The sequence below is a fragment of the Elgaria multicarinata genome, chromosome 4, assembly GCF_023053635.1.
Source record: "Elgaria multicarinata webbii isolate HBS135686 ecotype San Diego chromosome 4, rElgMul1.1.pri, whole genome shotgun sequence".
Lineage (NCBI taxonomy): Eukaryota > Metazoa > Chordata > Lepidosauria > Squamata > Anguidae > Elgaria > Elgaria multicarinata.
This window is the reverse complement of record NC_086174.1, coordinates 8,364,588-8,377,960: the sequence shown is the minus strand read 5'-3', so window position 1 is coordinate 8,377,960 and position 13,373 is coordinate 8,364,588. Positions and strand designations below refer to the sequence as shown.

Genomic DNA, 13,373 nt, shown 5'->3' with positions numbered 1-13,373 from the left:
TCCTCTCTCCACGAACGCCAACCCACAAAGAGACACAAAGCAGAAAGGTCTCAGGGTGGCTCTGCCTTAGTCCCCGCTCCAACGCTGGGATTGGAGGATGCTTCATGAGGTGATCAATTCTCATCAGGATTGGGAGTTGAATGTGCCTGTCATCGCTTAAAAACAAAAACAAAACCCAAACCGCCGGTTTACCGCGCTGTCCCTGTTTGTTGACCCGATTTTAAAAAAAAAAAATAGCACGTGAACCGCACCCCGCAGAGAGGTGAGAGTAGTCTCAAAATGACCCCCATCCACGAGTCTCTAAGCACAAGAATTTTCAGAAAGATAGCATCAAAAACAGCCCAGTTATCCGCGATTCTTTTCCGCAATGCAATCCTATGGGCGAAATGTTTCAAGATGGCGATAGAAGCGGACCGCGGAAACCGGAGCGCTCCGAAAATGGCCGCTTCTCTTCGCCTTGCTTCTAGGGGTCCGCGGTCCGCTTCTACTCCGCCTCTGGGCAAGGCGGAGCAGGCCAATTCATTCCTGCTTCTGCGCTTCTAATCGGAGCGGAGCACATGCCTAGATTTTAGCATTGAAAAAAGAGGCAAAGTTATTAGCAGACAGAGAGGCGGGGAGAGATGGTGGATTAGGTTTCAGAAGAGAATTGAAGGACACAAAGAGCCACTGAGGATGCATTTGACTGGATCAACAGTGAGTAATACTGCTGTTTAGCAAAGGAAATAGCAGAAGAGAGAACAAATTTGTAATGGACAAAGTCCGCCCAGTCCCTGGTCCTACGCCAAAGGCGTTCAGCTGCCCGGGAACAAGAACGAAGGTAGCGGATGAAAGAGGTGAGCCACGGTTGGGGTTGAGAAGGACGAACTATCCGAGTTGTAGATGGAGCAAGACTATCAAGAGTTGAGGATAAGGAGGAATTAAAGAAGGAGACAGCTGAGTCCAAGAAGACAGCAGAAAAGACAGAAGGAAGAGAGGAGGCTAGAGACTGAGAAAAAGCCTCATAATTGATAGATTGCAAATCACGACAAGAGCGAGGAACAGGATGTGAACAAGGAGAATTATGAGTAATCATGAAAGAAACTAGATGATGATCTGACACAGGAAAGTCAGCATAAGAAAAGTCCAAGACAGAGCAATTCCGAGTGAGAACAAGATCCAAACAGTGTCCAAGGGAATGTGTGGGTACATCAGACCAAAGCTTAAGATCATAAGAGGAAGATAATGAGTGAAATCGTAGAGCTGCAGCATCTTGAGGGTCATCCACATGAATATTGAAATCACCCAAGATAAGAGTAGGACAGTTATCAAAGAGGAAAAAGGACAGCTGTGTTCAACATCTAAGGTCCTCCTCTGAGTGTCTACTCTGAGGGAAGCTCAGATGATGGTAACAAGGGAGAGGGCCTTTTCAGTGGTGGCCCCCCAATTATGGAATGATCTCCCCAATGAGGCTCGCCTGGCACCAACATTGTTATCTTTTCGGCGCCAGGTCAAGACTTTTCTCTTCTCCCAGGCATTTAACAGCATTTAACAACATATGCTGAATTTGTTTGTTTTTTAATGGACCCCAGAATTGTTGTTGTTTAAATGGATACTGTTGTTTTTATGTTTTTGATGATTTAATTTTTTTTATACTTTTTTAATGTTCACAGTTTTTAACTTTTGTAAACCGCCCAGAGAGCTTTGACTATGGGGTGGTATATAAATTTAATAAATAAATAAACAAATACTGCTGTGGGCAAAGGAAACTCCCTCACTTTCTTTACACAGGTGATGTGAAATACTCTTCCCCTGAGACACTGTAGAGTGATTACTAGTCAGACAGAGTAGGCAATACTGGGATGGTTGAACAAATATTGATGATGGGTTACTATACAAGAGCATCCCATATTACCAGAAAATAGACTGTCCCTGATTAATCAGAATGGTCGGAGCTGGTGACCATGTGAGAAAAAAGCTTTACACTGTTATTTTTAACAAGTTTAGAATCTGTGAACGGTGTGTGTTTGCTTTGACCCCGTTAGATTTGACCCAGTTTTGAAATACAAAGACAATGAAAGAGATCACAGATTTTATTTTATTCTTTGAAAAGGAAAACAACACAAAATTGGCCCTTTATGTTGACCTTTAAAGAAATGTGCTTTTGAGTAAGGAAAAAGGGAGGTATACAAGTTCTCAGCTTGGCCTCTGTAACAGTTAACAGAACATGAGCAGAATAGTGGAGTGTGCTACTAAGAGAATGGCTTTGGCCATCAAACTGTAGATTCTATCAGCAGACATGGTATATTCATAGGAAGCATCCTTTCAGTGGTGAGCACCATGAAACCACAGGAGATGCATTTACTTCTGGAGCAGGCGGGACTGATGTCAGAGAAGTGAAGAAGTCAGGGAGCAGAGAACCTACAAAGATTCAAAGAGAATGTGTTATTGCAATGCAGTACAGTACTAAAAACAGCAGTTAAAACTCACTGACCTGCTTCTACCAAGCAATGGTACAAATGTTGGAGAACAATAATAGTAACTTAGGAACATGACTCCTGTAACATCTCTGACCATCGGTCTATCTAGCCCCTGATTGACCACTCTGACTCTCCAGAGTATCAGCCAGAAGGTCTTTCAATTCTTCTGCTACCTGACCCTGATGCCAGGGTTTGAATATAGGGACTTCTGCATCAAAGAACATGTGCTCTGGCACTGAGCCAGGGCTCTCCCCTTTGAACGTTCTCTTGGAGTTCTGCAGAGAAGAACTTCAAACAGGATGGGTTGTTCTTGCTGGCATCTGCTGTTGAGTTTTTCCTGAGCAGTAGTCTGGGATGTTTGTTTTCTAATCCCCATGTAATATTTCCCTTCCCACAGGTGTTTGTGGAAATTGTGTTTCTTATATTTTCCATTCATGGGGAAGAGAAAGAGGAGTCCGGCTCCATGGTGAAGCACCTGCATGTTCACTTCCCTTAGCCACAAATCCTTTCCTCCAACATTTGTGTTCCCCTCCCTAACTTTTGTGCAGTTTTTCCCTTTCTTGAAATGACTCTAGAAGTTTAGTCCCACATTGTAAGTTACATAATGTTGGTATTATTTTTTGTATTCTTGGCCCAGACCCTCCGAACCACTTCGTAGCCCAATCTGGAACTTTCGGATTGGGCCCGAACCGCTTCAGGTCGATCCAACCCTCTCCTGCTCCACTTCATGGAGCAAGATCCGGAGGGACAGATCGAGATTTTGCCCCCCCTCCCTACTAACTTGCCTCTGTGGCAGGCAGTGGAGGCAGGTAAGTGGGGAAGGGGGGACAAAATGGGGGCCGAATAAGCCTCCCTCCCACCTTACCTGGCTCTGCGGCTATCACCGCATGGACTGCAGTGGCAGAACCAGGTAAGCCCCCCTTCCCCACACACTCACCTGCCTCCGGGGCAGGCTTCAATTGAGGCCCAGGCCTCAAAGTGGAAGCAGGCTGCTTCCGCTTGGAGGCCTGGGCCTCAGTTGAAGCCTGCGCCAGACCACAATGGACACAGGTAAGCCCCCCTCCCCCCTGCCCCCTTACCTGGCTCTGTCACTGTCGCTGCACAGACTGCGGCAGCACCAGCGGTGCCAGGTGAACCCCCTCCCCCCCCCCACTTACCTGCGTTCAGAGCTCTGGATAGAGGCAAACTGCTTCGCCTCAATCCACAGCTTCCCTGACCTGATTCGGATCCGCCTTTGGCAGATGCAGATCGGGTCGCTCCGCTCCAGATTGATGAACCAAATCAGAGCGGAGTACAGCCCTAACATTTATGTTTAGCCCTGTCCACCAATGGAATGCAGCTCCCAAGACCTTCTCTGAGAGTGAAAGAGGTCTTCCATCCCCTTTTCAAAGGTATGGGAAAACAGGATTGAAACATCTGAGGTGGGGAAAATTGCATTGAAATCTAGTGTGTAGAGAAAGAATTAACCACCTCTTCTGTGGAGGTTTCCATGCACTACCACCTTACTTGGAGTTATGATGGAAGCATGGGGTCCCCAACTCCATCTTTACCATGTAAGAGGTATTTATTCCCTGAGGGTTGATTCTCACAAGCTTGCAAGAACATCACTCAAGATCTTCAACTAAAAGACAAGCGAAAAGGGATCAATCCCTCTTGGCTCCAACTGACACAAGTCAGAACATTCTTAAACAAAAGATTCAGTAACGAGATGGATTTTTGCCCTCTCTCCCCCTTTGAGCATCTATGTGTGAGATTCAAAGGGAAAGATAAAGGCGTGACTTCAGCAATTTATGACCTATTGCTTGAGAGGGGCGGTGGCTTCTCCCTGGCTCTGAGGAGCATACGGGAAACTGATCTACATATACAGATTGAAGATACAAAACGGAAACAAATTTGGATAAATCCCCCCGCCCTTTGAACAATATCTCCCCGCATACAGGAGTCAGCCCTCAAGGTTATATTAAAATGGTATATAACTCCAATTCAACTCTCACATGCAACGACTTCAATCTCCCCGTTGTGTTGGAGAGGATGCGATGAAAAGGGCTTTTACTTACATATGTGGTGGGAGTGTAAAGCCCTGAAGCAGTTCTGGGAAACTATCTTCAATATAATTTCTAAGGCCACTGATCAGATAATCTTCCCAGAACCAAGCCTGGCACTGCTGTCCCTGCCCAATGCTCTAAACCCCTCCCTTACCCATAAAGAATTGGCATTTATCCTCCTTACGGCAGCTGGTTTAGAAATCGCTGAATATTGGAAGGATCCGAAGGGTCCTACACTCACTGGATGGAAAGGGAAAGTGTGGGATATAGCCTGCTCTGAAAAATTAACCTACCACCGCAGAGTCTCGTCGGGCAAACTTAGCTATGACCCATTCAATGAAATATGGTCTCCTTTTCTCGATTACATCAATGGTACAGATGTGGCATCCAACTCTGGTTTAACAAATTTTCCTCTGACTACAGTAAATTGAAGGAAACAAGTTCGGTTCGGCATCTACAGAAATCGTGTTTGTGTATTTATTAGAAACGCTGTCTGACTTGTATGTTTTAATATTAGGCATGTGCTCCGCTCCGATTAGAAGCGTAGAAGCAGGAGCGAATTGGCCTGCTCCGCCTTCCCAGAGGCGGAGTAGAAGCGGACCGCGGACCCCTAGAAGCAAGGCGAAGAGAAGCACCCATTTTCGGAGCACTCCTCTTTCGGCGGTCCGGTCCAATCGCCATCTTGAAACACTTCGCCCATAGGATTGCATTGCAGAAAAGAAAGGGGGATAACTGTGTTGTTTTTGAAGCTATCTTTCTGAAAATTCTTGTGATTAGAGAGTCATGGATGGGGGTCATTTTGATCCTACTCTCAGCTCTCTGCGTGGTGCGGTTCGCATGCTAGAATTTTTTAAAAAGTAGGGTAAAGGCGGGAAAAAGGTTACCTGTTTCAATTGCTGAGGGGCAGAGTCAACTCCCGGTCATGATCACATGATCTCAAAGTTGGAGGAGGGGATAGGCAAAACGGGTAACTTGGGATTCTGGGAACTTCTCTTTCTTAGTCTGAACAGACTTTTCCCAGTGTTTTTTAAAACAGTAGCCCCACCAAATGCACAAACACAACCTGAAATCATATACTAAGCCAATAATAAGAGAGCACTGCTACCCACCCTAACTTTGGGGAACAACTGAAAAGATGTGGTGCAAGGGGATGAGCTCCCCTAGGGCATGCCATGTGGACGTGCCCCCACTCTCTCCTGTCCTTGGAGGGCTATCAGAGCCCTCCAAAGAGAGTAACCCGGTGGAGCAATGCCTATCATGAGTTGAACTGAACGCATTGCTTCTTAAAAGACTCGTCACTAGGACCAGTCAAATTGGCAGCTGCTTCCCCCTCCCCTGGGCCATCCACCCCCACCCCCATTACTGGTAAAAGACAGATATAGCCTTTTTTAAAAAAGTTCTTCTTGTTGTTTATTCAGCAACACTGCTGCTTTTAATTCCACCCCTCCTTTGTTTATTTATTTATTTATTTATTCCATTTTATATGTATTACTGGCTTATCCTTGGCTCACTTCCTTATGCCCCCAGAAATATTGTGTGTGTCTGGCTTTGACTCAGGGGAGAAGTCCTTCCTGTGCTCACTTAGAGTTTTGGAAGTTCCAAATCCATTTTTCAAGTGTGGAAGAAGATTCATAGGTTTATCTCTACTCCCCAATTCACGGCATGTTGGGATTTCCTTTGAAATGGCACCATTGAGCTGTCTGCAGGTTTAAGCCCCGCCAAAAAACAGGGGACGATGGGATTTCCTTGTACCGTGGCATGATTGTGGGTCTAGATGGCATCTGTGAGTGTGCTCACTTCCCTTTTTTTATCAGTCCAAATGTCAGAGAACAGTCCACGTCTGCAAATGGGGTGTTGGATTTTCATAAATTCCCCAAAAATCAGGGGATGATGGGACTGCCTTGAGTCTTGGCGTGCATGTGTATCCCTGGATAAGCTATCATGGTGGTGAGTTTGAGGTTTCTAAAGTGCAAATTGACAGAGCTATTGAAAGGGGGGTGAATGGGGTGTTGGATTTTCATAAATTCCCCAAAAATCAGGGGATGATGGGACTGCCTTGAGACTTAGCATGCATGTGTATCCCTGGATAAGCTATCATGGTGGTGAGTTTGAGGTTTCGAAAGTGCAAATTGACGGAGCTATCGAAAGGGGGGTGAATGGGGTGTTGGATTTTCATAAATTCCCCAAAAATCAGGGGATGATGGGACTGCCTTGAGTCTTGGCACACATGTGTATCCCTGGATAAGCTATCATGGTGGTGAGTTTGAGGTTTCTAACGTGCAAATTGATGGAGCTATCGAAAGGGGGGTGAATGGGTTGTTGGGTTTTCATAAATTCCCCAAAAATCAGGGGATGATGGGATTTCCTTGAGTCTTGGCGTGCGTGTGTATACATCCATGAGGTGTCATGGTGCCAAACTTGAGGTTTCTAACTTTAACAGAAAAAAAGTTGTATACTTTTTTAGCTTAATGCAAGCCTATGGGGGGGGAAACGGAGCTCCGATCCGGATCCGGAGCTCCGCAGCGGAGCGGACATAGGTGGAGCGGGGCCAGAGCGAAGCGGCCTGATCTGCAAATCACGGATCTGGAAGAGAAGCGGAGCGGGGGGTCCGTGCACACCCCTATTTTATATATATATATTTAACTTTTTTAAACCGCTTTGTTAAATAGAGTTAAATAAATTATTATTTTTTAAAAAAACCTCAAGATCTTCAGCTGATGTCTTCCAGCCAAGTGTGTGAATGGTGCCCACCAAAACAATCTTCAGGACGGTGAACAACACACCTGTCCTTAATGGAATCCATCTTGTGGAACTGTAAGATTCCATGAGATTCCAGCTGGACATCAGGAAAAGCTTCCTGACTGTTAGAGCAGTACAACAATGGAATCAGTTACCTAGGGAGGTGGTGGGCTCTCTCCCACACTAGAGGCCTTCAAGAGGCAGCTGGACAACCCTCTGTCAGGGATGCTTTAGGGTGGATTCCTGCATTGAGCAGGGGGTTGGACTCAATGGCCTTGTAGGCTCCTTCCAACTTTGCTATTCTATGATTCTATGATTCTATGTCTGTTTCATTGACACAATAGGCACAATTAAGTGTGGGAAGGGAATGCCACCATAGGGTTCTAATATCTAATATGTCATAGAATCAAAGCAGAAACTCAATAAAGTTTTGAAGTCATGGATAGCCGTCTACTTACTTTAAACAGCATTTCATGGCTCCTCCGAAGCATGTTCCGGTTTCTACAGAAGGTGGTGGACAAAACAGAAGTTTGCAAAACTTCCCAGGGTCAGCTCTGCATTGGATAGTATCTTCGAAAGCAGGTAGCTGAGTACCACTTAGGAATGACCTAGCAACGGAAATATGCAGTGTTAACATTCACAGACAAAAAGAAGCTAAGACAAAATATACCTAGTTCATGGAACAACTGCTCCTTGGTCAGCGCAATCCATGAGTGACTCAACACATACAGATCAAGATGGCAAAGCTTGTGGGTTAACTAGCTGAAGTCAGGGTGGGTGGGGAGCTATGGAAATCTTGGTGAGCATGTTCAGAGGAGGGCAACCAGGATGATCAGGGGTCTGGAAACAGCCCTATGAAGAGAGACTGAAAGAACTGGGCATGTTTAGCCTGGAGAAGAGAAGATGGAGGGGAGACATGAGAGCACTCTTCAAATACTTCAAAGGTTGTCACACAGAGGAGGGCCAGGATCTCTTCTCGATCCTCCCAGAGTCAGGACACGGAATAACGGGCTCAAGTTACAGGAAGCCAGATTCCAGCTGGACATCAGGAAAAACTTCCTGACTGTTAGAGCAGTACAACAATGGAATCAGTTGCCTGGTGAGGTTGTGGCCTCTCCCACACTAGAGTCCTTCAAGAGGCAGCTGGACAACCATCTGTCAGAGCAGGGGGTTGGACTCGATGGCCTTGTAGGCCCCTTCCAACTCTGCTATTCTGTTATTCTATGAACTTAACCCCACCCCACCCCTCCTGGATGGATTCTTCCAATATCCCCAGTTCTATTATCACCAGTGTTATTTCATAGCATCAAACCAAGAACTAAACCAAGGTTTAAGGCCAGACAGAGCAGTCTACTTACTTCGAACAGCACTTCATCACTCCTCCAAAGCATGTTCCGTTTTCTTGAAATGTTGGTGGACATGGTCCAAGTTTGCAAAAGCTCTCACGGTTAACTCTGCATGACACAGTGTCTTCAAAAGCAGGAGGAATCTGGGTATAACCTAGCAACAGAATATATTCAAAGAGAAAATATAAGCTGAAAGGAAATATGTCAAATGTTGTGGGCTCTCCCACACTAGAGGCCTTCAAGAGGCAGCTGGACAACCATCTGTCAGGGATGCTTTAGGGTGGATTCTTGCATTGAGCAGGGGGTTGGACTTGATGGCCTTATAGGCCCCTTCCAACTCTGCTATTCTATGATCTAGCAGTGATGATTGCTATAGCTCTAATCCCTATTAAAAGAGGGCACTGTGCTGGTCCAGGAGCATTCTTATAATGTGACACCTGATCCAGCCTTATGACTGGAATTTGGTTGAGAGTAGTGGGCCTCCCCTTCCACAGGGCGAATGAATGTGCAGAGGGGGCTATGTGGGCTAGCCACACCTATTGCTGTCACTGCTCAAAACTGCCATGCACCTCTGAAGAACACCCATGTGCCACTTGTTGAAAGGAGTTCTCTGCATGTACAAACATACGAGTGAACACTTCATCAGGACAGCAGCACATGGTGACAGTATTGAATGGGACTATCTTGTGTGGCTCCCTATGTATTTATATATTCCGCTGAAATAAATGTTATTTGGAAGAATACATATTTTAATGTACAGCTGTCAAGAGAGGAGTTTTCCCCCCTCTAGTCTTGTTTCTTGGCTAATAGCTAAAATGTTTTCTTAGTGGGAACTCATGGCTGATGGCTACGAGCTATTGACCATTGGTGTAGATAGTTATCAGAATGGCTTGGTTTAAAGAGACCTCAAAGAAGACAAGAGGCCTTCTCACATTCTAAAACATCTCCAGTTTGCTCACTCTGTTTGTGATATTATTGCTGTCCCCACAGTGTGCTGAAAACCTTAAGAACGCTTCTCGTATTTACCTAAAACTAATCTGAGTTGAAACCTGGAAATGGTGTGTGTGTGTGTGTGTGTGTGTGTGTGTGTGTGTGTGTGTGTGTGTGTGTGAGCAATGTCTCTTATGATTTGCCAGAGGGAGTGACCCACCCATAGTTAACAATGCCTAACTGTTTGTACAGGGGTTGGGGAGGCTGCTAGAAAATGTTCCAATCAGAGTTGCAGTAACTCTATTCTGCCCCCAACCCCATTAACAATCATTCACCATTCTGGGGTCACTGGGAAAGTCCACGCCTCATTGGGCTGCTCACTTCACAGTGCTGTTTGGAGAAGTCCTGTAGCTCGTTGGTAGATCACTATGGCCGTAGCTAGACCTAAGGTTTATCCCAGGATTGTCCTGGGGTCAAACCTGTTCATCTAAGTGCCACGCAGGGCATCCAGTGCTCAGGCAGGGATGAACCTGGGATGATTCTGAGATAAACCTACAGCCTGAGTATGAATTCAGAGAGTCCTCGGCTCAATTCCTGCCATCTCCAGGTATGGGAAGGATTCCTGCCTGAAGCCTGTGAGAGCCACTTCCACACAGTGTAGACAAAGGCCCTATTCAGCCTTACTCAACATGGGTAAAACCTTGGTTTAAGGTGTCTTCTGAACAGGGCCAAGCTGGCTTAGGCCAGATCCTTCTTCCAAATCATTACAAATGTGGAATAAAAAGCAGGAAATAGCACTGTGAACGCAGTAAATGGAATGTGGACTGTGCCCCAACAGTTATCAGTGCACTTTAATACTGCTATAAAGCAGTAGTGTAGATCTAGCCTTAGTCCAAGACAGTTTCCACTCTGAGCTTTTGGAAAGAGGGAAGTCCCTCTCTATTTTATTCTTTTTTATCCTACCAAATTATTTCCCCTCTTACCTGGGCAAATCTGGAAGAGGAGGACGACAAGAGGGAAGGAGAAGTAAAGGAATCTCATGGTTGATAATTAGATTGGCTCGCCGCTTTGGTAGAGCAAAGAAATTCACGATTGTCAGACCAGTTGTGCTGCGCTGGGTGAAGCTCAGGATTGCTTGTGTATTTATAGGGTTGAAATGATTGTGAAATTGAGATGAATAGGTTACTTGTCAATAAGTAACTGCCATTAACAGTTTGGAAAATCTGTTGGATACGGCTTGTTAATTTCCTATTTCAGATGACGTGACCAATAAATAATGATGCAATGTGCACTGTGAAAATCCACCAGCCTGTCTACATGTTATATGACCAGGACAACATCCAAGTCAAATCAAGTTCCCTGTGGACCAATTCATTGAAAGATCTCTGGAGGGTCTTTGAAAATAGAGAACTTCATGGAGTCTTAAGAACATAAGAACCAGGCTGGAACAGACCAAGGGTCTACGTAGTTCAGCATTCTGTTCCCAGAGTGGCCAATCAGCTGTCAACCAGGAACCCAAAAGCAGGACACAGGTGCAACACAACCCTCCCATCCATGTTCCCCAGCAACTGGTGTATATAGGTATACTTCCCTGGATTCTGGAGGTAGCACATAGCCATCAGGATGAGTAGCCATTGATGGCTTTTTCCTCTAGGCCTTTATTCAACCCCCTTTAAAAACATCCAAATTGATGACCCTCTGGTGCTAGTGAATTCTATCGTTTGATTATGCACTGTGTGAAGAAGTGCTTACTTTCCTCTGTCCTGAATCTCCCAAGAATTAGCTTCCTGGATGACCTTGTGTTCTAGTATTTTGATTTGCTCTTCCTTTCCTCAAAGATTGAACAGGTGACGCTGTCGACTTCCAGCCTCACTGATTAAAATTCTGATTTTAGTTGTTTCATATATTGATTAATTCAGATACAGTTTTTTGGTTTACTGGCCTCTGATACAAGAAACAAGCCACTGATGCAGGAGCTATACAAGCAAGTTTGAGTAGGTGCTGGATGATAGCCCTGCCCCCCAGGCCTCCATGAGCCAGATGATGTCAGTGGGGTGGGGGCTGTGATGGTCCTCCAGTCTAAGCCAAAGACCTTGTTAAGCAGCGTATATGGGATATTGAACTGCAGAATGATCTAAGCCAAATCCTAAATATTTACCATTGTCCTCAAGATATACAGGGCCCTGTGGTAGGGTGACCATATTTGGGAAACCAAAAAAGAGGACACCTAGTGTGCGTGGTGGGAAGCAGCTTTCTGAGTCCTGCAGAAAGTACATTATTCCCCTGCCACCTTAAAGAACCCGATTGGAGTGGAGGAGGGGAAAGGATTTCATTCTGCATCACCACCATCCACTCCAATTGGGGCCTTTTCTATAATGTCCACGAATGACCCACTTTCCCCTTTAAGACCTCAATTGGAGCTCAGGGTGGGGGAATGATGTGCCTCAAGAAAGCATGTCATTCCCTCCTGCCATGCTAATGGCAGCCTTAAAGAGGAAGGTGTGTCATTCCAGGACATTATTGAAAATTATAGAAAATCCCCCCTGACACCATGGAAAGAACAAAAACCAGGACAAATCTGGGGAAATCCTGACAGTTGGTCACCCTACCCTGTGGCCTATCTGAGCTCCCTTACATATTATAAATACAGGTGGGAGTTTACTAGGGCTCGCTATAATGCTCTCCCTTCCAAGTTCACAGAAGGCAGATATCAAGGAATTCCAGTCCCCCAAAGGTTATGCCCATGTGATTCAGGTGAGATAGAGACATCCTCTCATGTGCTTTTACACTGCTCGTTCTACTCAGAGTCCCGGTTAGGCTTAATCCATCCTCTACTACAGGACTTTCCAGGTAACACCAAAGAATTTTATACCAAGTTCCTCCTTGCCGATAGAAACTCCTCAGTTACCTATAAGGTTGCTAAATTCTGCCACTTGGCTATGAGGACACGTCATAACCTATTAACCTCAGAGGACTGTTATGGGATCTAAGGATCTGTACTACTTTGTATGGTTGATGTTGCTGGATTAATGTTGTGCTGGTCTCGGACCGTAATAAAGTGATTTGATTTGGTCCTCCAGTCTTTGAAAATACTGAAAGGACGCCCAAAATTTGGGTGGGAATCCATTTCTTCATTTATTATATTGGTATACTGCCCCACAGTTGAAGCTGACTGGGCGGTTCACAAGAATTGTGGTATGTTCGCAATTGGCAAACTAGCCCAATTTGGTAGAATGCACTCCTGGCCGTGAACAATTGTATGTTTGGGGGTGGGAGGGGGGAGTACATTTAGAAATGCATATTTTGTGAGATAACAAATTTAGAAGCTTATATTCTGTGAGAAAATATATATTATGTTCAAAACATGTATTTAAATGTGAACTGTTGTGTGGACTTTTAAAGGTACAAAATATACTGTATTTCTTCGATTCTAAGATGCACTTCCCCCCCCATAAAAACATCTCTAAAAATGGGGTGCATCTTAGAATTGTGGGTGCGTTTATTATTTCTTAGAATCAACGCTTTTTTTCTGTTGGTGGTACTGAAATTAGTGTGCATCTTACAATCGATGGCAACTTAGAATCAAAGAAATATGGTAATATGGAAATGATGGGGAACAGATGGACAGTGGAAAGAGCACATGTGAAAGTGGGGGGAAATCAACTTTGGATCTGTCTGCACTTCCCAGCATAACTATAGAATCATAGAATCATAAAATCATAGAATAGCAGAGTTGGAAGGGGCCTACAAGGCCATCGAGTCCAAAACCCTGCTCAATGCAGGAATCCACCCTAAAGCATCCCTGACAGAGGGTTGTCCAGCTGCCTCTTGAAGGCCTCTAGTGTGGGAGAGCCCAC

The 13,373-nt window shown here is 45.2% G+C and overlaps 1 protein-coding gene across 1 annotated transcript; it reads right to left on the bottom strand.

Moving 5' to 3' along the window:
• Positions 1-2,056: 2,056 nt before the first annotated feature.
• On the bottom strand, positions 2,057-10,627 carry LOC134398273 (gallinacin-10-like). The gene is made up of 4 exons (XM_063125526.1): positions 10,500-10,627; positions 8,599-8,740; positions 7,699-7,848; positions 2,057-2,397 (listed from the first exon to the last, which is right to left on the bottom strand). The coding sequence occupies exons 1-4, from the start codon at positions 10,555-10,557 to the stop codon at positions 2,382-2,384; spliced, it is 366 nt and encodes a 121-aa protein (XP_062981596.1). The 5' UTR covers positions 10,558-10,627; the 3' UTR covers positions 2,057-2,381.
• Between the last annotated feature and the right edge of the window lie 2,746 nt (positions 10,628-13,373).

Coding starts and splice junctions, on each gene's coding strand:
- LOC134398273 (XM_063125526.1), bottom strand. CDS start 10,557: ATGAGATTCCTTTACTTCTCCTTCCCTCTTGTCGTCCTCCTCTTCCAG. Junction 8,741..10,499: donor CCTCTTCCAGATTTGCCCAG/GTAAGAGGGGAA, acceptor TTCTGTTGCTAG/GTTATACCCAGATTCCTCCT. Junction 7,849..8,598: donor GTGATGAAGTGCTGTTCGAA/GTAAGTAGACTG, acceptor TTCCGTTGCTAG/GTCATTCCTAAGTGGTACTC.